A 24977-nucleotide genomic window follows, 5' to 3' on the forward strand; every position below is an offset into this window, starting at 1 on the left:
GCCAGAGTGGCAACAGGGGGCTGGCCTCGCAGAGTGGGGCGGTGGGAGGGGCTGCAGGCACCCTGGCTCGGGGGAGCCTACAGGGGGCTGAGGGAAGAACCACTGAGGATGCCAGGTTCTACGGACGCCTTTATCCTTCACACGTGGCAGTGGGGGCAGGGCCCCCGGGAACAAGGGCCCAACAGGGAACTCCCCCTTTACACTGAGCCCACAGTTCCTCCGAGAACCCCCTTCCCACACTGACATGTGGCCATCTGAGGGGACGTGTGTCTGTCCAGCCAGAGTCACCCCTCCTGAAACAGCTGTGTCTGGGCCTGGCCGTGGGAGGGTGACAGCAGGGGCAGATGGTCCTGGCAGGGGCGGCCCCGAAGGAGCGGTGATCGGCGCAGGCGGTCCGAGTCCTCCAGTGACTGGGGTAGCCCACGGCCACGGCTCTCCGGCAACAGCAGGACACACAGCAGGGCGAGGATGGCGAAAGAGGCGAAAACCACATGTTGCAGGAAGAAGCCCCGCCGGCCTTGCATGTCAGCGAAGGGGGCAGCTGCCTGGCCCAGGAACCCGGCACCCAGCACGAGGCCCAGCCCCGACCCCCTGCAGGAGAGGGTACAGTGTGGGCAGCCTGGGCGGGCGGCCGCCCTCTCAGGCAGATGGACAGGTGGACACAGCATGTGACTCAGTGCTCCCAGGACGGTCCAACGCCAGGGAGGGGCTAGCCCCCAGCAGAGCCAGAGGTGTCGGGGCTCCAGCAAATCAAAACTGAAAGCAATTTTGTGAAAAAGCTGCTCCTCCCTGCCCTGGAACGAGCTTTGTTCTTTTCATTAGAAAATTGGAAAACAAAATTTTCCCTGAAATTCTACCCTCTCTGGGGGCTCTCCTTTCTGCCCCTCCATTCCTGAGCTATTGTCCAGACCTTTCTAGATCTGGGTCCCCAGGTCACCCAGGAAAAGACCGTCTGAACTCTGGTTGGGATGGAACAGAGAAGTCTTGGGCATAAGCGGGGGCAGACTGTGTCCTGCCATGTGGCTGGGCAGCCAGAAGCTCACCTGATCACCGTGGGGAAGATCTCAGCCCCAAAGAGGCTGCTGAGGATGGACACAGCCTGGGAGGCCAGGAGCCCCAGGACAGAGAGGGACAGCACAGTCCAGCCCGGGAAGTCTGGGGATAAAGAGAGGGGTCCGCCACTGCCCACACCAGGCTGCTCGGGGCCCTCCCCTCAGCATGTCTCGATCTCAGGGTTCCTGCTGGGCCTGCCCCCCAACCTTTCACCCCTGCACCTGCTCTCTGGGTTTGGCATCAGCTGTTCCAGGCTGCCCCTGTCCAGACCAGGCCCTTTCATTTAGCCCCTTCATGTGGATCCTTTTAGCTCCTTTACTCTTTGGACCGTGGTTTCCCCGAGCACACAGACTGAGAAGGCGAACAAGGTAAAAGAACAGCAGCCTCCTCCCAGCACACCATGCTTCTCCCTTGCGACCCCAGGAGGGGGCTGACCTCAGCCAAACAGGATGACCCTGTTATAATGCCTGCGGAGCCCCACACTCACACTGGACCCCTGAGAGAAGCAGCAAGGATGCCAGGCCCACGACCAAGGTGCTGAGCAGCAGGACCAGGCGGCGCCCCCAGCGATCCACTGTCAGGAGCAGGAAGAGGGTGGCTGCCACCTCTAGGCCAGCCCCTAGGAAGTAGGGCCCATAGAAGGCCGACTCATGAGGGACCAGTCTTTGGAGGAAGCTGGCTCTGATGCCCCCGCCGACCAACCTAGGTGGGAGGGCAAAGTCACAGATGCAGCCGGAGCTGGGGACTCTGGCGACTGAATCTCAATGGGGAGAGAGGCACCAATCCCTCTCCCAGCCCACCCGCACCCTCCCCTCCTCACGAACTGAAGCCCAGGATGAGTCCGTTCCTCCAGGTGACGCGGGTGTGCCAGAGCTCCAGGACCCAGTGGTGCTGGGGTTGGGGGCTCCGGGCAGACAGCACTTCCAACTCTATGGACATAAGAGAACATGAGGGGGTGCATATGTGGGGGGTGATACCTCGCCCCCTCCGGCACCCAGGCCTTCCCGTCTCTTGGCTGGCGCATTACCCGTAGCCAGGGAGCTCTCCTCCTCGGGGCTGTTCTCAGGGTCCACGCCACTGGCTTCAGCAAAGTGCCACAGGATCTTCCTGGCTTGGGCCAGCTGCCCCGTGGCCAGCAGCCAGCAGGGAGACTCAGGGAACAGGGCTGGGAACCTGCAGGGGTGGGGTGAGGGTGCCTTCAGGGCCTCCCCACCGGGATAACAGGGGTCCCTCCTCCCTAGACCCAGGGTCAGGACATCAAATGGCTTTTTATGTCCCTGTCCCACGCCCATGTGCCTGGTGCTGCATGGAGGTGCTGAGGGAAGTGACACATGTGACCTCCACAGAGGCCGTTGATCCATCTGACCCGCCACACTTACCCCCAAAAGAGCAGCAGGAGTCCTGTTGCTAGGGCGCCCAGCCCCTGCAGAAGGCGCCAGTCCTGCGCGAGCAGGGCCAGGCCGGGCAACAGCAGCGTGCCCGCCACCGAGAAGAGGCCGGCCCCCATAGAGAACGTCAGGCGGTGTGGGGGGTCGCACAGCTCCAGGCCTGAGCAGACACAGCGGGCCTGGGGCCAACCAAGTCCTCTAGAGAGGGCTGCTCTGTCCAGGGCTGTGGGGACCAACTGCTGACCTGCCCAGGAGCTGGACATCTGAGGCCAATTCACTGCCCACTCCAGCACCTGAGCCTGTCTGCAAACTGCAGAGCTCACAAAGCAAACAGTGCCCACCCACCTTCTTGAGAAGAGCCCTCAACAAGAGTACAGAGAGTCCTCCCATGCCTCTGAGTCAGAGACCAAGCCTGGGTGGGTGCCCCTCTCCAGCCCCCCATGGTACTCACGAGCCACAGAGAGGGCTAGAGAGGCCCCTGCCAGAGCCCCCCCGTGGAGCAGCCGCAGGGCCAGCAGGGCAGGAAAGCTGGCAGCCAGGGCCTCACCAGCCCCCAGGCCTGTGGCCAGCACCATGGAGGCCAAAAACACAACCCGACGGCCAAACCTGGTGGGCAGTGGGGGACACACATGGGTGCAGGTCAGGACAGCTCAGGGGCTTAGCTGGACCTTGAGGCTTCGAGGGGAGGGGCAGCGGCTCACCGGTCACAGCCCATGCCCAGGATGACACAGCCCAACAGCCAGCCCAGTAAGTGGCTCGTCTGCTCCAGTGGCACCTTCCAGCTGTCCTCACACACAAGGTTCCACTGCAGGGGACACCGTCACCTTCAGCCAGCCTCCCCCCCCGAACCTGGTTGGAGTCCCCAGATTGTCAGGATGGAAGGGGGGCCTTAGACATCCTGCTCCTATACCTCCCTGGATAGAAGGAGAAACTAAGGCACAGAGAAGGCAAGGGATCTGCTCAAAGACACACTGCGCGGCCTCCTGACTCTGGTGGTCTTCACATGGAATTGAAATAATTCCTGGTCTGAGCCCCCAAGGGGTAATGTCCTGAGGGAGTGTCCACATGGAGCCCAAGCCTGGTTTCTGTTTTCTCTGGATGGTTTCACCCACCCCTCTCCAGACCTCACTCTCCCTCAGAGCCTGGACCTTGGCTGATCTTAGTTTCTACCTGCTGTGCCCAGGGTCCCCAGGGCCTCGCCCTCACTTCTCCCCTGCTCTGCTCACTTCAAGAGCAACTCCGGGAACAGACTGCAGGGCTGTGCTTACCTGGATTTCCTGGTCAAGGGCCCTTGACCTCAGTTTTGCCAAACCTCCCCACCTCCCGTTCCAAGGTCCTGTGCCTTTTTTACAAGGTTAACATACTGGGTGGGGTCACGCTATGTCAGAGTTTTTATTTTAAAATCCAACTACTTGTGAAAGCTGGTGGGGCACCGATTGATCAGCACACCAACCGGAGGGCAGGTGTGTGGTGGACAGAATGGGCGGGAGAAGAGAAGCTCTGCTGGTTAGAGGGCCCCGGGCAGACCTGGCAGGGCTGTGGAACCTTGCTCCAGTTTCCACACCGGGCCGATCCTCCCAGGGGTGGGGGTGCAGCTGTGGGGCTGAGGCTGCCAAAGGGAGGCAGGCATGAAGATGGGACAGAAGGTACTAGCTTCCCCCTTCCTATTTCTTCCCACCCAGTCCCCCGAGTTGTTCTCTTGGGAGCTCCTGCCTGTAGTCCAACCTGCACACACCTCACAGGTGGGAAGTCTGCCTTTTGCAAACTGAACTGACTGTATTGCTCCCATGATTCAAAGCCTTCTATTTTGGAAACCCAGTCTTGACATAGCCCAAAGCTACAGGTTACTCAAAATATTAAAGGCACTGAAGTGAACTCCTGGTGCTTGCTTACCTGGCTGGTAAACCTTCAGCTTAACTCCTCCTCCTCCTCCTCCCCCAGGCTGCCTGCCCACCTTGGCAGCCCTTGGCCCTCACACTCTGCCATTAGGCCTGGCAACCTGCTAACATGGGCATCAGTTGCACCATCAGAGAGCCTCAGTAGACCAAGGGCAGAAGGGCAAAGGGGTGGAGGATGGGAGACAGAGAAGAGGGGGACAGAGGAGGGGGACAGAAAAGAGGGAGTAGAGAAGGACCAGAGGAAGGGGAACAGAGAAATGGAGGAAGAGGGGCAGGGGGACAGAAGAATGGGGGTACAGGACAAGGGGGTACGAAGGAGGAGAGAGAGGTGGGGGGGGGGCAGGGTGCAGAAGAGCCCAGGCAGTCCTCTCGCACCTCGGTGACTGGGCTGCGCAGCAGGCCTGCGGCGGGCAGTGCATAGTGCCAGCCGCGTGTGCAGGACCGCGTGCCGTTGGGGTGGGCGCGGGGCGTGGGCTCGGAGTAGCGCAGTAGCAGGCAGGGGCTCCAGGCGCGCGCGGGGCCCAGGCGTGGCACGGTGGCGTCGAGCAGCGCGGGCCCACTCAGGGCGCGCAGCGCTGGGGGCAGCAGCGTGGGGTCCGGCCGGCAGTGGTGCGCGGGCAGAGCGGTGAGCAGCGGCTCCGAGCCCAGTGCCAGGCCCAGTGCCACGCACGGCAGCCACGAAGCGGCGGCCAGCAGGCGCCGGGTCCGGCCGAAGCCGCCCGCGGCACGCAACACCCGCACCTCTGGCTCCATCCGCGTTCCCGGCGCTGGGCGAAACTTGAGAGGACGGAACCTGTCGGGCACAGACTTATAGCACTTGGAACCTAATGGGCGGGGTCGGCAGGTAGGCTTTAGGGGAAGAGGAGCCGGCGGGGCGGGGTCATTAACGGGCGGGGCCATAGAGGGCGGAGCAGATCCCTGGTGCGTTGCTTGACGGGACCAAGACTGGGGTGGGGCTGAGGAGTGTAAGGCCAAAGGGCGGAGCCAGGAGAGGGGCCACAAAGGGCGAGGCAGGTGAGGACTCCAGCATTTGGGTCCGCGAGTCCCCGCCTCGGGGAGTGCGGAGGCGTGACTCCTGTGGCGTGGCCAGAGGGGCGTCCTCGTGGTGGGAGTAGTTGGGGAGAGCTCCGGAGTGCTTGGTCTCTTTGGCGTCCGGGCCGCGCTGGAGGCCGGGCCAGGCCTGTTCTCGGGGACTCTGGGCGGACACTCTCTCAAAAGGGGCGTCCGGGACCCAGCGTCGGTCTGAGAGCCCGAGGGCTGTGGGGCGGGCGGGGGACGGGGCCACACGCGCCCTGGACCCCTAGCTGGTCTCGGGTCGAGCTTACCGAGCACGGACTGCCACTGCCCCCTGGCGACCAGACGCAGCGCTGCAGCCGTGAGAGGAAGCGGCTCGGACCTTCCTGCTCCCGCATCCAGTCCCCGCCGGTCTGAGTGGCCACCGTTTGCTGCAGCCCCGGCGGAGTGTGGTATCCGGTGAGGAGAGACCCTGCTTGGTGCACTGAGTTCTTAGAAGTTTGAGGATTATCGTAAGTATTTTGCAAAACGAGCTTCAGTTTCTTGTCCATTTCTGAGTCCTTTTGTGAACTTGGCTCGAAATGTTGCGTTTATGGATGAAGGGGCACTGACACTGTAACCCCAATGGAGGCTTCCAGACAGGAACAAAGTAGGTCGCGTTTTTTAACTTGTTTTTCGCAGTGAGAAAAATTACAGTAGGTCCTATAGATTATGTCTAAATTTTCCTAACTAGTTTGCTTTCTATTGCTTTGTGAAGGGACTGTGGATTTGCATTGTATTTTCTAACTGGCATGTTTCTTGCATTGAAGAGTGACACTGGCTTTTTCAAACTATTTTGTTTAGATGAAGTACACATAATATAAAACCAACCATTTTATGCTACTGCCACCTTTATCAAGTTCCAAAATATTTTCACCACAAAAGAAAACCAGGTATCCATTAAATAATCAATAGCTATTCCCCCTCCTCCACCTGCCCACTCCCCCAACCGCCAGCCATACAATATGTGGCCTTTTAGGTCAAGCTTCTTTCACTCAGAATGTTTTCAAGGTTCACTTACATTGTAGTAACTGTCAGGACTTCATTCCTTTTTTAAGCTGAGTAATAATATTCCATTATATAGATCTCTCACATTTTGTTTATCCATTCATCTGTTAATGGATATTTGGGTTGTTTCCGCTTTTTCCTGTTGTGCAATAGTGCTGTGAACATTGCTGTATAGCAGGTTCTCTAATGACATTATTTTGTCACACGTTGATGAGACGTTGTGGGAACTTAATGCTTGTTTATGTCAATTAGCCTATGGTAAAATTGCTTTCGTTATACATCATTTCGCTTAGTCGCAGAACGTATCAATGATGTTAAATGAGGAGTTACTACTGTACAAGTATTTGTTTGAGTACCTATTTTCAGATCTTTCAGGTGTAAGTATAGAAGTGAAATTGCTGGGTCAAGTAGTGAGTCTATGTTTAACTTTTTGAGGAACCACCAAAAAATTTTCCACAACGGCTGCGCACTTTAAATTCCCAACTGCAATACACTGGATTCCAATTTCTCCACCTCCTTGCCAACACTTACCTTCCCTTAAAAAAAAAATGCACTCATTATAGTGGATGTGAAGTTTCTAATTGTGGTTTTTACTTGCATCTTGCTACTGGCTAATGATGTCAAAAATCTTTTCATGTGCTTGTTGGCCATGTGTATATCTTTGTAGAAATACCATAACAGTTCAAAACTTTTGTCCTTTTTTTACTTGTGCTATATGCAATTTTGCTGTTCAGTTACAGAATTCTTTACATATTCTGGATACGAGGCTTTATCAGATATATGATTTGCAAGCATTTTCTACCATCCTGTAGAAAATCTTTTCATAAGATTTTAATGCTGATGAGGTTCAATTTTTTCCCTTTATGTTTGTGCTTTTGGTGCCATGTTTAATAAACCATTACCAATATCATGAAGATTAACACCTGCATTTCCTTTTGAGCATTTAAGTTTCATCTCTCACACTTAAATATTTGATCCAAATTGATTTTTTTTATATAGTAGGCTATTGCCTACTATATAAAAAGTTAAAGGGTTTAACTTTACTATTTTGCATGTGGATATTCAGATTTCCCAGCATTCATTGAAAGACCTGTTCTATTACCATTGACTCATGTTGGCGCTCTTTATTTTAAAATTATATTTCAATGATTATGCTATTATGCTGAGAGTTGTCTCAGTTTTTTCTCTTTTGCCCCCCTCCACCCAGCACCCCCATACCCTCAGGCAATCCCCATGCCATTGCTCATGTCCATGGGTCATGTGTATAAGTTCTCCCATCCAAGTACTAATCAGGCCCAACCTTGCTTAGCTTCCGAGATCAGATGAGATCGGCGTGTTCAGGGTGGTATGGCCCTAGACTATGTGTATAAGTTCTTTGGCTACTTCATTTCCTATCTTGTACTTCATCTCCCCATGGCTATTCTATTTGTACTTCTTAATCCCCTCACCTCTTCACCCATTCCCCCACACTCCCCTCCCATCTAGCAACTATCAAAACGCTCTCCAGACCCATGATTCTGTCTTTGTTCTCCTTGTTTGCTTAGTTTATTTTTTAGATTCAGTTGTTGATAGATATGTATAATTGCCATTTTATTATTCATAGCTTTGATTTTTTTTCTTAAAGAAGTCCCTTTAACATTTCATATAATATGGTTTGCTGATGATGAACTCCTTTAGGTTTTTCTTGTCTGGGAAGCTTTTTATCTGCCCTTTGATTCTAAATAATATCTTTGCTGGATAGAGCAATCTTGGATGTAGGTCTGCTTTTCATGACTTTTAATACTTCTTGCCAATCCTTCTTGCCTGCAAAGTTTCTTTTGGGAAATCAGCTGACAGTCTTGTGGAAACTCCTTTGTAGGTAACTAACAGCTTTTCTCTCACTACTTTTAAGATTCTGTCTTTATCTTTAACCTCTGCCATTTAAATTATGATGTGTCTTGGAGTGGGTCTGTTTGCATCCATCTAGTTTAGGACTTTGTGCTTCCTAGACCTGCATGTCTATTTTCTTCACCAAATTGGGGGAGTTTTCTTTCATTATTTTTTGAAGTAGATTTCCAATTTCTTGCTCTTTCTCTTCTCCTTCTGGTACCCCTGTGATGCAAATGTTGGAACACTTGAAGTTGTCCCAAGGCTCCTTACACTGTCCTCATTTTTTTGGATTCTTTTGTCTTCTTGTTGTTCTGATTGGTTGTTTTTTTTCTTATGTTCCAAATCATTGATCTGATTATCAGCTTCATCCACTCAGCTGTTCTCTCCCTGTAAATTGTTCTTTATTTCAATTGTTGTATCCTTCATTTCTGACTGGGTCTTTTTTATACTGTTGAGGTCCTTATTAAGTTCCTTGGGCATCCTTATAACCCGTGTTTTAAGCTCTGTATCTGATAGGTTACATATCTCCAACTTGTTTAGTTCTTTTTCTGGAGTTTTGGTCTGGTCTTTCATTTGAGCCATGTTTATTTGTCTCCTTGTTTTGGCAGCTTCCCTGTGTTTGTTTCTACATATTAGATAGAACTGCTATGACTCCCTGTCTTGGTAGCGTGACCTAATGAGTAGGTGTCCTGTCAGGTCCAGTGGCACAGCCTCCCCTATCACCCAAGATGGGTACTGAAGGTGCACCCTTTGTGTAGGCTGAGTACCCCCTACTCTTGTAGTTGAACCTTGATTGCTGTTGGCAGGTCAACGGGAGAGATTTACCCAGGCCAGTCATCTGCAAGGACTGACGGTGACCACTGACTACCAACCTCTGTCCTCTGTAGAGGTTCAGCTGTGCAGGGGCAGGGTGGTGGTGCACTGACATGGTCTGTAGCTGTCCACTGTATGCACACAGGCTCTTGGGTTTCTTGGGTTGTGCAGACCAAGGTCAGCCCCGACCTGTGTTCTGCCCTGGGCCACCCTGCATGAGCTATAAAGCAATCTGAGATGGCTGCTACTTGTGTTGGGCTTGGAGATTCCCAGGTGAAGCCAAGCTGTGAATCTAGGCTGGCTGCTGCTATTGCCATGCCTAGGGCCACTTAGCAATAGGTTCAGGGGCTGGCTGTTGTTTGTTTGATAGGATTTAGGAATTTGTGAAGCATGAGCCAAGACCGCCATTCATATGGAAAAGTCACTGTTAACAGCTTGGATAGGCTGGTAAGTTGGGTGGGATGGAGTCTTGGGGGACCTCCATGGCTAGACAAAGAGTGTTAGCCAGGTTGATGGAGTCTCAGATATGGTACCCTCTTGCCAGCTCTGTGACTCTGTAGGGGAAGGATTCATAAAAGTGACAATGGCCTCTGCCTGCCTTTCTATCTGGGAGAAAGCTGTCCCCAGCCCTCACCTTGATGCCAGACACTTCAGTTCCTCTCCATATGACACTGGTCATATCAGGCTACTACCCCAGTGGTGGAACTCAGAGGGAGTGAGTCTGAGTAACTCTGTGTGTGGGTTCTTTAAGAGGAACTGCTTGGGACTCCAGAAGTTTCTTCCACCAACTCAATCCCCACTAGTTTTTGCAGCCAGAAGTTATGGGGACTACTTATCTTTCTGGCTCTGGAACCCTGGGCTGGGGAGCCTGGTGTGGGGCTGGGACTTCTTGGTCCCAAGATATCCCTCCGAAATTTTTATACACCACATATAGATGTGGGACCAGCCTGTTCCATGACTTCTCCCCTTCTTCTAGTCTTGACAGATATAGCTTCTTTAACCCCATAGTTGTCAGACTTCCATTCAACTTGATTTCTGATGGTTCTGAATGATGGATGTTCCATGTTTTGCTGTAATTTTGATGTGGTTTGCAAGGAGGCGAGCTGTGTTTACCTCTTCTGCCATCTTGACTGGAAGTCTACTCTCCGTGTTGGTGCTCTTGATTAGACAATTGTATGGTTAATATTTGGACCCTCAATTTTATTCCATTGGTCTTCAAGGCTGTCCTTATGCCAGTACCACACTCTGTTACATTTTGAAATTGAGAAATGTAAATCCTCCAACTTTTGGGCTATTTGGTGTACTAGCAACTCCATATGAATTTTAGGGTCACATTTTCTGTTTCTGGGGGGAAAAAAGCCTTTGGGATTTTGATAGGGATAGCTTTGAATATGTAGAATTCTTCAGGAAATATTGTCATCTTAACAATATTGAGTCTCTCAATCCTTGAACATAAGATATCTTTCCATATTTTAGGTTGTCTTTAATTTCTTTCAGAAGCATTTTATGGTTTGAGGTATACAAGTCTTGTACTTCCTTGATTGAACTTATTCCTATTTTATTCTTTTTGATGCTATTGTAAGTAGAATTATTTTATAAACTTCTTTTTTAGATTGCTCATAGCTAGTGCATAGAAACACAGGTGATTTTTAAAATACTGATTCGTAGCCTGCAACTTTGTTGAATTTCTTTATCCTCAAGAAAATACCAGCAGACTGAATTTAACATAATATTAAAATGATTATACAACATGATCATGTGAGATTTATCCCAGAAATATAAGGGTGGTTCAACATACCCAAAGCCAAGCAATGTAAGAATACTAGTAGGGAGGAAAAAGAACACAACCACTTCAATCAATGCAGAAAAAATATTTGACAATATTCAACATTGTTTCATGATTAAAAGCACTTTAAAAACTAGGAATAGAAGACTTCTGGTGAAGTTGGAAGCATAGTAAACATGCCTCACCTCATCGCACAACTACAGCAAAAATTATAACTAGGCCCTGACTGTTGTGGCTCTGCACATTGAGTGCCAGCCTGTGAACCAAAGGGTCATCAGTTTGATTCCCAGTCAGAGCACATGCCTTGGATGCAGGCCAAGACCCCACTTGGGGTGTGTGGAAGAGGCAACCACACATCGATGTTTCTCTCCCTCTTTTTCTCCCTCATTTCGCCTCTCTTTAAAAAGAAATAAATACAATCTCTTTAAAAAATTACAACTAGATTACAATATAAATGTCACCTAGAATTATTAGAAAATCAAACTGTATGGAAGTCTGACAACCAAGGATTTCAAAAGCCACATTCCTCCACACAGGTAGGAGGGACAGAGACAGAGTGGTGAAGAGAGGTGCGGAGATGCAGAACAGCAGTCCCACATCCACATGTGGGAGTTAAAAATCAGGAGGGATACCTCGGGAATGAGGGATCCCAGCCCCAGACCAGACCACCCAACCCAGCATTCCAGTGCCAGGAAGATAAGTCTCCATAACTTCTGGCTGTAAAAACCAGTGCAGAAGAAACTTCAGGACTCACAGGAGACTCCTCTTAAAGGGTCCACGATGGACTTAGAACTTTAGCAGACTCATTCCCTCTGGGATTCAGCCTGGGGGCAACAGCTGGCAGGGCACCAGTGGTATACAGGGAAAAATTGAGATGACTGGTATCAGAGCGACTAATGGGAGACAGCTCCCTCCCAGGCAAAAGTGCAGAGGCCAGGCAGTGGCATTGTCCCCTCTCCAAGCCCTCCCCACACAGCCACAGAGTGGTGACATGGGTTGCCCTGCCAGGGTTATTGCCTAAGGACTGCCACATACAACTTGCAGGTGCCTTTTCTGCAATAGGCCACGCTAAGACAGGGAGTCAAAGTACCTCCACCTAATACATAGATACAAATAAGGGAGGCTGCCAAAATGAGGAGACAAAAAAAAAAAATATGGCCCAAATGAAAGAACAGAACAAAATTCTAGAAAAAGAACTAAACGAACAGAGGTAAGTTACCTATCAGATGCAGAGTTCAAAACACTGGTGATCAGAATGCCCCAGGAACTCGTTGTGTACTTCAACAGCTTCAAAAGGGCCCAGGCAGAAATGAAAGTTACATTATGTGAAATAAAGAATAATCTACACGGGACCAACAGTGGAGGGGATGAAGCCAAGAACCAAATCAACGATTTGGAACATAAGGAAGAAAAAAAACATCCAATCAAAACAGCAAGAAGAAGAAAGAATTCAAAAAATGAAGATAGGCTAGGGAGCCTCTGAAACATCTTCAAAAGTACCAATATCTGAATCATAGGGGTGCCAGAAGGAGAGGAGGAGAAAGAAATTGAAAATCTATTTGAAAAAAATAATGAAAGAGAACTTCCCTAATTTAGTGAAGGATATAGACGTGCAAGTCCAGGAAGCACAGAGTCCTGAACAAGAGGACCCCAAAGAGGACCACACCAAGACACATAATAAAAATGTCAAAGGTTAAAGGTGAAGAAAGAATCTTTAAAGCAGCAGCAAGAGAAAAACAGTTACCTGCAAAGGAGCTCCTAAAAGACTGTCAGCTGATTTCTCAAAAGAAATTTTGTAGGGTAGAATGTTCGGGCAAGAAGTATTCAAAGTGATGAATAACACGTACCTACAACCTAGATTACTCTATCCAGCAAAGCTATCATTTAGAATTGAAGGGCAGATAAACTGCTCCCCAGACAAGGTAAAACTAAAGGAGTTCATCTTCACCAAAGCCATTATTATATAAAATGGTAAAGGGAATTATATAAGAAAAAGATCAAAACTATGAACATTAAAATAGCAACAAATTCACAACTATCAACAAGTGAATCTAAAAATAACAAACTAAGCAAACAAGCAGAACAGAAACAGAATGATAGATATGGAGATCATTTGGAGGGTTATCAGCTGGGAAGGGGAAGGGAGAGAATGAGAGAAAGAGTGTAGGGATTGCAAAGTACAAATTGGTAGGTACAGAATATATGGGGGTATATGAATAGTTTAGGAAATGGAGAAGCCAAGGAACTTAAATGCACGACCCATGGACATGAACTAAGGTTGGAGGGGGGGGATTGCTGGAGGGAATGGGGCTAACGGGTGGAGCGGGGCAAAGGGAGAAAAATTAGGACAATTCTAATAGCATAATCAATAAAATATATTTAAAAAACTAAGAATAGAAGAAAAACACCTCCTAATGATAAAATGGGCATTTTGGAAAAACCCAAAACTAATGATCAGTGATGAAATACTGCAAGCTCTCCCTGTAAGATCAGGAACAAGGCAAAGGTGCCCATTTTTACCACTTCCATTTAGTATGGTACCAGAAGTTCTAGCCAGAGCAGTTAGGTAGAGAAAGAAATGAGAGGCATCCAAAGTAGACAGGAAGAAGGAAAACTATCTCTATTTGCAGATGACATGATCTTATATGTAGAAAATCCAAGGAATACACACAGACACACACAACAGTAGAACTAATAATACCATGAGGATATTTGTGTTTATATTCATTTGTGTCTACATTTTATTTTCTAGCGACATCTTCATCTGACTTTGGCATCAGGGTTATGCTGGCTTCCTAGAATGAGTTAAGAGGTGTTCCCTCCATGTCTGTTTTTTAAAAGAGTTTGGGATAGATTGGTATTAATTCCTTAATCTTTGGTGGAATTCACCAGTGAAACCATCTGGTTTGGGGTTTTCCTTTCTTGGGATGTTTTTGATTACTGACTCGGTTCCTTGACTTGTTGTAGGTCTATTCAGACTTTCTATTTCTCTTTGGGTCAGTGTTGGTAGTCTGTGTGTTTCTAGATATTCATCTGGGTTTCTTAATATGCTGGCATGTCATTGTCCATAGTATTCTCTTACCCTTTTTTTTTTTAATTTCTTTAAAATCATTAGTGATGTCCTATTGTTCATTTCTGGTGTTAGTAATTTGAGTCTTCTCTTCATTTTTCTTAGCCAGTTTATCTAAATAATTGTCCATTTTATTGATCTTTTCAAAGAACCAGCTTGTATAGTTGATTCTGTTGTGTTTCTCTTCTTTATTTCATTTGTCTCCACTTTGTGCTTCATTATTTCCTCACACCTATTGGCTTAAACTTTAGTTTGTTCTTTTATTTGTTCTGTAAGGTGTAGTTAGGTGTTACTGATTTGATTGTTTTTATGTAGCAGGCATTTAGAGCTATAAATTTCCCTCAGAGCACTGCATTCTTTTAAGTTCTTTTTCATTTCCATAGTCTCCAAGTATTTAAAAAATTTCCTCTGTGTTTTCTTCTTGGACTCATTGGCTATTTAAGAGTGTGTTCTTTAATTTCCATGTGTTTGGAATTTTCCACTTTGCTTTGTTACTGATTTCTAGCTTCATTCCATTATGGTCAAAGAAGATTCTTTGTATTTCCTCAGTTCAAATTTATCATCACTTGTTTTGTGGCCTAACAACTGGTCTGTCCTTGAGAATGTTCCATGCGCTCCTGAGAAGAATGTTTATTCTGCTAGCGTTGGGTTAAATGTTCTATATATTTTGTTAGGTCTAGTTAACTTACAGTGTTCAAGCCCTCTATCTCTGTACTGAATTTCTGTCTAGTTGTTCAATCCATAATGAAAGTGGGGAATTAAAGTTCCCAACTATTACCCTGGCTGGTGTGGCTCAGTGGATTGAATGCCAGCCTACAAAACAAAGGGTCACTGGTTTGATTCCCAGTCAGGGCACATGCCTGGGTTGCGGACCAGATCCCCAGTAGGGGACCACACATTGGTGTTTCTCTCCCTCCCTTTCTCCCTCCCTTTCCCTCTCTCTAAAAGTAGATAAATAAAATGTCTTTTAAAAAATAAATAGTTTCCAACTTATTATACAGCATGAGGCAAACGTAGGTTTACAGTTGTTCCTATGAAAAATAATACAATAATTAATAAATAATTATAAAAGAATAAACTCTGTGTTTTGCATACTCACAACTGTAAACCTACTTTTGCCCTGCCCTGTCTATTTCTCTTTTTGGTTCTGTCAATTTTGGGTTCATATAATTTGGAGCTCTGCTGTTTGGTGTGTATGTGTTTTAATTGTTATAGCTCCTTGATGGGTTGAACCTTTGATTTTTTTAATCCTCACCTGAGGATATATTTATTGATTTTAGAGAGAGAAAGAAACATGATGTGAGAGGGAAACATCGATTGGTTGCCCTACTATGTGCCCCAACCAGAGATCAAACCCACAACCTAGGTATGTGCCCTGACTGGGGATCAAACCCACAACCTTTTTGATGCACGAGACAATGCTCCAACCAACTGGGCTACCTGGCCAAGGCTGATGTGTTGAACTTTTAAAAATCAATGTTGTTGTTGTTGTTGTTGTTGTTTTGACTCTTGTTAAAGAAATTTTAAAGCCATATTCTATTTTGTTTACAATTTTATAAGCTATATTTTAAAGCTATATTCTATTTTGTTTGATACTAGTACAACCACCCCAGCTCTCTTTTGGATTTACTTCTCCCATTTATGTGTTTTCGGTATGTCTAGTATGTTTTTGTTCCCCAGTTCCTTCATCACTGCCTGTTTTTATATATGTTTATTTTAAGTACATACCTTATTGATACCCTTTTTCTTCTAAAAAATTTTTTTAGTGGTTACCTATTTCTTAGTGGTTACCTTGGGGATTACATGTAACATCTTATGACAACCAAGGATAAGTTTATAATACTCTAGTTTGAATGATACCAGTAAGTTTCAGTAGTATACACTCTGTTCCTATACATCTGTGTCCCTCCTTTATATTATTTTGTCTCAGATTGTGTCTTTATAATATCACAAGCCCATTACCGTAGAATGTTTTTAATCCTCACCTGAGGATATGTTTATTGATTTTAGAGAGAGAGGAAGGGGAAAACAGAGACAGAGGGGAAGAGACAGACAGACAGACATCAGTGTGAGAGAATCATTGGTCAGATGCCTCCCATATGCTGCCTCAACTGGATATCAATCCCACAACCTAGGTATGTTCCCTGCCTGGGAATTGAACCCACAACCTTTTGGTGTTCAGGATAACACTCTAGCCAACTGAGCCACCTGACCAGGGCAGCCATAGATTTTTAATGATTGTTTTGTATATTTGCCTATTGAATAATACAGGAAAAAGAAGAGTTACAAACTATACAAATACAATAATACTGGCTTTTATATTTACCAATGCAATTATCTTTACAATGGACTGAATTGTTTCCCCTGAAATTCCTATGTTAAACCCAACCCTCAATGTGATGATAGTTGGAGGTAGAGCCTTTGGGAGATGATTAGATCTAGAGAGGTGAGTCCTCATGATGAGATTAGTGCCCTTAAAACAAGGGACACTAGAGAGACCTCTTTTTATCTCTTCCTGGCATTTGAGGACACAATTAGAAACCTGTTGTCTGCAAGTCGGGAAGTAGGACCTCACCAAATCTGCTGGCACCTGAATCTTGGACTTCCCAGCTTCCAGAACCAAGAGAAATGTTGTTTACGCCACTCAGGCTAAGATATTTTGTTATGGCATCCAAGTTGACCGAGACACAGGTGTTCCTTATTTTTACTTACAGCTTTGAATTATCTAGTGTCCTTTCACTTTCATCCTGAAGGACTCCTGTATTTCTGTAAAGCAGGTCTACTGGTGAGGAACTGTTACAGCTTTTTTTTTTTTTTTTTTTTTTTTAAAGAAAGAGGAGAAGGGAAGGAGAAAGAGAGGGAGAGAAACAGCAATGTGATAGAGAAACATTGATTGGTTGCCAGTGAAGCTATCAGGAACTGGAGTGTTTGTTGGGGTTTTTTTTAATAGAAATATTTAAACCTATACATTTGCAGGAATGTAAAGTACAACACAGAGAATATAGGCAATAATAGTGTTATGTATGGTGCCAGTTGAGTACTGGAAATATCAGGGGGAACACTTGTAAAGTATATGATTGTCTGACCATTATGCTGTACACCTGAAACTAATACAAAAATAATATTGAATAAAAAAAAGAAAACAGTGATGATATGTTTCGGATGGGTTCTGAAGTCATTTGTTTGGGAGAAATTCAGTAGATTGGCTATTTAGCCATCTTTTATTTGTATTTGAAATATTTAAAATGTACTCATTATTTATCCCTCCTTAATGTATTGAATCATGAAAGCTGACTCCAGAAAAATAAATAAATAAAAATGAAAAAAAATATTGTGATAACTATGTATGGTGCCAGGTGGGTACTGGACTTACTGGGGAAATCACTTCATAAGTTGTATGTCTAATTATTATGCTTAAAACTGAAACTAGTATCATACTAAATGTCAGCTGTAATTGAAAAAATAAAATAGAAAATAGAAAATTTAAACTACACCTTCAGTGTCTTTGATAGCTATAGAACTATTCAGGTTATGTATTTATTCATGGATGAGCTTTGGTAATTTGTGTCTCTGATGGAATTGTCCATACATCTACGTTGTTAATTATTGGTATAAAAGTTGTTCATATATTCCCTTCATTATCCCTTTAATATCTGGAAGATGTTTAGCAACATCATCCATTCTGATATTGATAACTTACGTCTTTACTCTTTTTCTGGAACAATTTGGCTAGAAATCAATTTTATTGATCTTATCAGAGTATTGGGTTGGCTAAAAGTTATTTGGGTTTTTCCGTTAAGATGGCTCTAGGAGTGCTTAGTTGTCTTTAACTTCATTCAAAACAATTTTGTTAGATTGTATTATGACAGCTGTCATATCAGCATGCATTTTAAAATAACATCAAAACTGGTGAATTTTTGTGTAGCCATTTTAATATTGAAGATGGAAGAAAATAAGCAACACTTTCAGCGTATTATGCTTTTTATTTCAAGAAGGTAAAAATGAAACTGAAATTCAGAAAAAGATTTTGTGCAGTGTATGGAGAGGGTGCTGTGACTGATCAAACGTGTCAAAATTGGTTTACAAAGTTTCATGCTGGAGATTTCTCGCTGGACGATGCTCCAAGGTTGGGTGGACCAATTGAAGTTGACAGTGATCAAATCGAGACATTAATTGAGAACAATCAACATTATACCACGTGGGAGAGAGCCAACATGCTCAAAATATCCAAATCAATAAAGTTACTGGTGAAAATGAAAAAATGTGTCTTTTATTTTATGGAAAAACTAAATGAACTTTTTGGCCAACCCAATACCAGTTCTTCGATTTCCCATTTGATTTATTCTTTGATCTATGGATTTTTAAGAAACATATTATTTAATTCCTAAATACTTGGAGATTTTAAAAGGATCTTTCTGTTATTGTTTTGTAGTTTAATTCCATTATGAATGAGAACATATTTTATGTGACTTGAATCCTTTGAATTTGTTGAGACTTTTTTATGACCAAAGTGTGGTATGTGTTGGTAAATGTTCCCTGTACTTGAGAATAATATGTATTCTTCTTTTGTTGTGTGAAGTGTTCTATAAATGTTAATTAGGTTAGTTTATTTGATGATGTTCAGATTTACTGTCCTGGCTGATTTTTTAAAGTTATATTTTATTGATTATACTCCTACGGTTGTCCTGACTTTTTTCCCCTTTGTCGCCCTACAACCAGCACCCCCCACTCCTTCAGGCAATTCACTCACCACTGTTCATGTCCATGGGTCCTGAGTATAAGTCCTTTGGCTTCTCCATTTCCTATACTGTACTTTACATCCCCATGGCTATTCTGTAACTACCTATTTGTACTTCTTAATCCCCTCACCTCTTCACCTATTCTCCCCTCCCCCCTCCCATTTGGCAACCATCTGGTAACTAATTTTTTTTCTCTTGCTGCTTTTAAGAGTCTCTCTTTATCGTTAACCTTTGTCCTTTTAATTATGATGTGTCTTGGAGTGGGCCTCTTTGCATCCATCATGATTGGGACTCTCTCTGTGTTTCCTGGACTTGCATGTTCATTTCCTTCACCAAATCAGAGAAGTTTTCTTTCACTATTTTTTTCAGATTTCCAATTTCTTGCTCTTTCTCTTCTCCTTCTGTCATACTCCTCCCTAATGGTTGGTGATGTTCAGCATCTTTTCATATGCTTATTGGCTCTTCATGCATCTTCTTTGGAGAAATGACTATTCCTTTGCCCATTCTTGAATTGGGTTGCTTGTTATTTTGTTGTTGAGTTTTAGGGGTTCTCTATATATTCTGGATATTAATCCCTTACTGGATATAAGGTTTAAATATTTCTTCCCGTTCAGTGGCTTTGAAAACTACATTTTTTTTCTTTTTTCTTTTTTTTAATTTTTTAATCCTCACCTCAGGATATGATTTTTACTTATCTCAGAGAGAGAGAGAGGAAGGGGGGAAGAGAGAGAGAGAAAGAAACATGGATGTGAGAGATAAACATTGATAGGTTGCCTTCCTTATGCACCCAGACCAGGCATTGAACCCACAACTTACATATGTTCCCTGACCAGGGATCAAACCCACAACTTACATATGTTCCCTGACCAGGGATCAAACCCACGAACTTTTAGTGTACGGGATGATGCTCCAACCAACTGAACCACCCAGCTAGGGCTTGATATTGTCTTTTGATGAACAAAACTTTAATTTTCATGAAGTCCAATTTGTTTCTTTTTCTTTTGTTGTTGTGCCTTTGATCTCATATCTAAGGAGTTATTGCCATATCCAGTGTCATGAAGCTTTTCCTCTATGTTATCTTCTGTTCTATATTTATAATCTGTTTTATATTTATATTTATATTTAAGTCTTTGATCCACTTTGAGCTAATTTTTTCAATGTTTTATTTATTTATTTTTAAGTTAACTTTATTGGGGTTACACTCGTCAATAAGGCCATATAGGTTTCAAGTGTATATTTCTATGGTCCATGATCTGTATATTGCACTGTGTGCTCACCACCCAAAGTCACATCATCTTCTATCGCCATATATTTGGCCCACTTTATCCTTTTCTACTCCCCCACCCCCTTCCCTCTGGTAACCACCACCATACTGTTGTGTCTATGAGTTTCAGTTGTATATCCCACATATGAGTGAAATCATATGGTTCTTAGCTTTTTTTGACTGTCTTATTTCGCTTAGCATAATATTCTCAAGGTCCATCCATGTTGTCACACATGAAAATATATCATCTTTCTTTATGTCTGAGTAGTATTCCATTTGTGTGTGTGTGTGTGTGTGTGTGTGTGTGTGTGTGTGTGTGTACACACCAATCTTTATTCAATCCTTTATCAAAGTATACTTTGGTTGTCTCCATGTCTTGGCTACTGTAAATAATGCTGCAATGAACATTTATTTGCATGTATTTTTGTAAATAAATGTTTTTGAGTAGATAACCCAGAAGAAGGATTGCTGGGTCATACAGTGACTCTATTCTTAATTTTTTGAGGAACTGCCAAACTGTTTTCTGTAATGGCTGTACCAGTTTACATTCCCACTAGCAGTGAATGAGGGTTCATTTATCTGTGCAACCTTTCCAACACTTTTTATTTATTTATTTTTTTTTATTTTAAACCCTCACTTGATGATAATTCCATTGATTCCAGAGAGGGAAGGGAGATAGAGAAAGAGAAACAATGATGTGAGAGAAACATCAGTTGGTTCCCTCTCAACGCCCTGACAGGGGACCAAACCTGCAACCTAGGCACGTGCCCTGACAGGGAATTGAACCTGTGACCATCTGGTTTATGGGATGATGCTCCAACCAACTGAGCCACACCGGCTGGAGCTCCAGCACTTATTATTACCTGTCTTATTGTTAATAGCCATTCTAAGAGATGTGAGGTGATACCTCATTTTTGTTTTGATTTGTATTTCCCTAGTAGCTTGCGAAGTTGAACATCTTTTCATATATCTGATAGCCAGGTGTATGTCTTCTTTGGAAAGGTGTCTGTTCAGGTCCTCTGTCCATTTTTTAATTGGATTATTTGGTGTTGAGTTGTATGAGTTTTACATATATTTTGTATTTTAACCCCTGTTGAGCTGTCATTTGCAAATGTCATTTCCTGTTTGGCTAGTTGCCTTTTTGTTTTGTTGTCAGTTTCTTTTGTGTGAAGACTTTTAGTTTGATAGTAGTCCTATTCACTTATTTTTGCCTTCACTTCCTTCACAAATTCTTAAAATGTTCTTTATGACCAAGGTCCATAAGTTTAGTACCTATGTTTTCTTCTCTGTAATTTATTATTTCAGATCTTATATTTAGGTCTTTGATCCATTTTGAATTAATTTTTGTACATGGGGACAAACTGTAATTTAGTTTCATTATTTGCATATCGCTTTCCAATTTTCCCAGCACCATTTGTTGAACAGGCTTTCTTTTCTCCATTGTGTGTTTTTGGTTCCTTTAACAAACATTATTTAGCCGTGTACATGTGGTTTTATTTCTGGGCTCTGAATTCAGTTCTCTTGGTTAGTGTGTCTGTTTTTGTGCCAATACTGTGCTGTTGATTATAGCTCTGTAGTATAATTTGAAGTCAAGTAGTGTGACACCTCTGGCTTCGTTCTTTATTCTCAGGACTGCTTTGGCTATTTTGGGTCTTTTGTGGTTTCATACAAATCTGATTATTTTTGTTCTATTTCTTTAAAAAATGGTATTGAGATTTTTGATGGGGATTGCATTATATCATATTTCTTTGGATAATATGGCCATTTTAACTATTGATTCTTTCAGCCCATGAAAATGGATCATCTTTCCATTTCATCCCATCTTTTCCAATCTTTTTTTTAATTTATAAATCATGTTTATTCTATTACAGTTGTCTCAATTTTTACCCCTTTACCCTCTTCTACCGATCCCCCCCACTCCCACTCCAGTCTTTTAAAATAATGCATTGTCGTTTTCAGTATATAGGTCCTTCACATCCTTTAGTAAGTTTAGTCCTAGGTATTTTATTCTTTTGGTTGCAATTGCAAAAGGAATTTTTTCATTTCTTTTTCTTAAGCTTCATTATTATTATTATTATATAGGAAAGCAGTGGATTTTTGTACATTGATTCTGTATCCTGTGACGTTACTGTATTTGTTTTGAATAGTTGTGTGTGTGTGTGTGTGTGTGTGTGTGTGTGTGTAGTCTTTAGGGTTTTCTATATACAGAATCATGTAATTTGCAAAAAGTGATACTTTTAATTATTCCTTCTCAATTTGGATACCTTTTATTTCTTTCTCTTGCCTGATTGCTCTGGCTGGGACTTCCAGAACTGTCTTGAATAACAGTGATGAGAGTGAGCATCCTTGTCTTGTTCCTGATTTTAGAAGAAAAGCTTTCAGTTTTTCCCTATTGAATATGATTTTGGCTGAGAGTTTGTTGTATATGGCCTTTATTATGTTTATTATGCTTTCCTTCTGTACCCATTTTATTGAGTATCTTAATAAATTAATGTTGTATCTTATCAAATATCCTGTGTTTTGTTAATGTGTTGTATTACGTTGATCAATTTGCATATGTTGAACCATCCTCATGCTTTTGATTGTGATGTATTATTTTTTTAATGTATTGTTGTAGTCTATTTGCAAGTATTTTGTTTAGGATTTTTGCATCTGTATTCATCAGAGATATTGGTCCATAGTTTTCTTTTTTTGTGTGTGTTATACGTACCAGATTTTGGTGCTAGGGTTATGCTGGCCTCATCAAATGTTTTAGGGAGTATTGCCTTTTCTTCAGTTTTTTGGAAGAGTTTGAGAAGGTAGGTATCAAATCTTCTTTGAATGTTTGGTAGAATTTACTGGTGAAGCCGTTGGCCCTGGACTTATTTTTTGGGAGGTTTTTGGGGATTGTTTCAATTTCCTCACTGTTTGTTGGTCTGTACAGATTTTCCAGTTCTTCATGATTCAGTCTAGGAAGGTTATATATTTCTAGGAACTTATCCATTTCTTCTAGGTTATTGAATTTGGTGGCATATAGTCTTTCATAGTATTCTAGTATTATCCTTTGTTTATCTGTGACGTCTGTAGCAATTCTCTTTCATTTGTGGTTTTACTTCTCTTCTCTTTTTTCCTTAGTGAGTCTAGCCAGGAGTTTGTCAATTTTATTAATCTTTTCAGAGAACCAGGATTACTTTTTGTATAGTCTTTTTGTTCTCTATTTCATTGAATTCTGTTTTAATTTTTATTACTTTCTTCTGACTTTGGGTTGCTTTTTTTCTTCTTTTTCTAGTTCTAGTTGATTTTATGGTTGGATGATCTATAGAGCTGTCAACGGAGTATTAAGGTCCCCAACAGTGATTGTGTTTTAGTCTATTTCTCCCTCTAGTTCTGTTAGTAGTTACTTTACACATTTTGGTTCTCTCTGATTGGGTGCATATATATTAGGAAGCATAATGTCTCCTTGATGTAGTGTTCCCTTTATATTATAAGATGTCCATCTTTGTTTCTTGTAACTGTTGTTATCTTGAAATTTACATTGTCAGATATAAGTATGGCTATACCTGCTTTTCTGTGGATGTTATTTGCTTACAGAATCAGTTTCTACCCCTTCACTTTGAGTCTAACTTTGTCTTTTCAGCTTAGATGTGTCTCCTGAAGGCAGCATTTGGTGGGGTTTTGTTTTTTGATCCAGTCTGTTATTCTGTGCCTTTTGTTGGTGAATTCAGTCCATTTACATTTATGGTAATTATTGATGTATAAGGATTTTCTATAACCATTTTATTTTTTTTCTGGTAGCTGTGTGCCTCCATTGGTTATTTTCTTTTGTATTTCTGGCTGTTGTTTTTATTTGGTAGTATTCCATAGTTCTTTCCTTTGTTTCCTTTTTTAAATCTATGCATCTCAGTTTTGGTTTTTTGTTTGTGAGGTTAATTATTAGGTTTATGAAAAAGAAAGTTTCTTATGTCCTTTTCCTTTGGAATGCGTCTGATCTCCATTTTCCTTGACAAAATAAGACCTTTACTCCCTTTTATGTTTTTGTTGTCTCAAATTACCCATTTATGCTGTAAGTTTTTTTGTAATCTTACTTGTAGTTTTGTGACCTTTTGGTTTTTGTTTCAAGTAGAATAAACCACTTGCGTATTTCTTGCAATGGAGATCTTCTGGTGATAAATTCCCTCAACCTCTTTATGTCTGTAAAAGTCATTATTTCTCCTTCATAATTAAAGGATAACTTTGCTGGATATATTATTCTTGGCAGGTAGTTTCTCTCTCAGTAGTTTGAATATTTGACTCCATTCTCTTCTGGCTTGTAGAGTTTCTGCTGAGAAACCCAATGATAACCTGATGGGCTTTTCTTTGTAGGTTACTTACGTATTTTCCCTGGCTGCTTTGAGAATTCTTTGTCATTAATTTTTGACAGTCTTAGTACAATGTGTTTTGGAGAAGGCTTCTTTGCATTGAGTAACTATGTGCTCTGTTTCCTTCTTGGATTCGAAGATCTAGCTCTTTCCATACGTTTGGGAAGTTCTTATCAACTATTTGTTTCAATAGTCTCTTCATTCCCCTCTCCCTCTCTTCTAGTATGTCTATTATTCTTGTATTACTTTTTTCTGATGGAGTCAGATGGTTTTCATAGAGTTCTTTCATGTTTTTTATGCTCAATTCTTCTTTCTGCATCATGTTTAGATTTCCACTTTTGATATCAATAATTCTTTCCTTCATCTGGTCACCTCTAATTCCTATGTTCACTAGTTCATTTTTTATTTCCTTTTGAAATCTTCATCTCCAGAATTTCTATTTAATTCTTTTTTAAAGTTTCAATCTCTTTGGTAAAGTACTCATTTTGTTCATTGATTTGTTTTCTGAGTGCATTAAATTGTCTGTATTTTCTCATATCTTGTTGAGTACTTTTAGAACTGCAATCTTGACTTCTCTGTCATTTATATGTCATACTTCCATGTCTTTGGGTACATTTTCTGGCGATTCATTTTCTTTTCTGAGCTGCCTCACTACTTTGGTTATTCACGTGTTTGATGGTTTCCTTCTCTGCCTACGCA

At 43.1% G+C, this 24977-nt stretch overlaps 1 protein-coding gene across 1 annotated transcript; it reads right to left on the reverse strand.

Annotated features, from left to right (window-relative positions):
• Positions 1–235: 235 nt before the first annotated feature.
• SLC22A31 (solute carrier family 22 member 31) lies at positions 236–5092 on the reverse strand. Its single transcript, XM_054588836.1, has 9 exons — positions 4715–5092; positions 3143–3246; positions 2893–3047; positions 2433–2601; positions 2081–2226; positions 1874–1982; positions 1541–1755; positions 1044–1155; positions 236–591 (listed from the first exon to the last, which is right to left on the reverse strand). The coding sequence occupies exons 1-9, from the start codon at positions 5090–5092 to the stop codon at positions 285–287; spliced, it is 1695 nt and encodes a 564-aa protein (XP_054444811.1). The 3' UTR covers positions 236–284.
• Positions 5093–24977: the final 19885 nt, after the last annotated feature.

This window comes from Pteronotus mesoamericanus, unplaced genomic scaffold, assembly GCF_021234165.1.
Source record: "Pteronotus mesoamericanus isolate MK-2021 breed Mesoamerican mustached bat unplaced genomic scaffold, CSHL_Meso_final scaffold_165, whole genome shotgun sequence".
NCBI classification, from domain to species: Eukaryota; Metazoa; Chordata; class Mammalia; order Chiroptera; family Mormoopidae; genus Pteronotus; species Pteronotus mesoamericanus.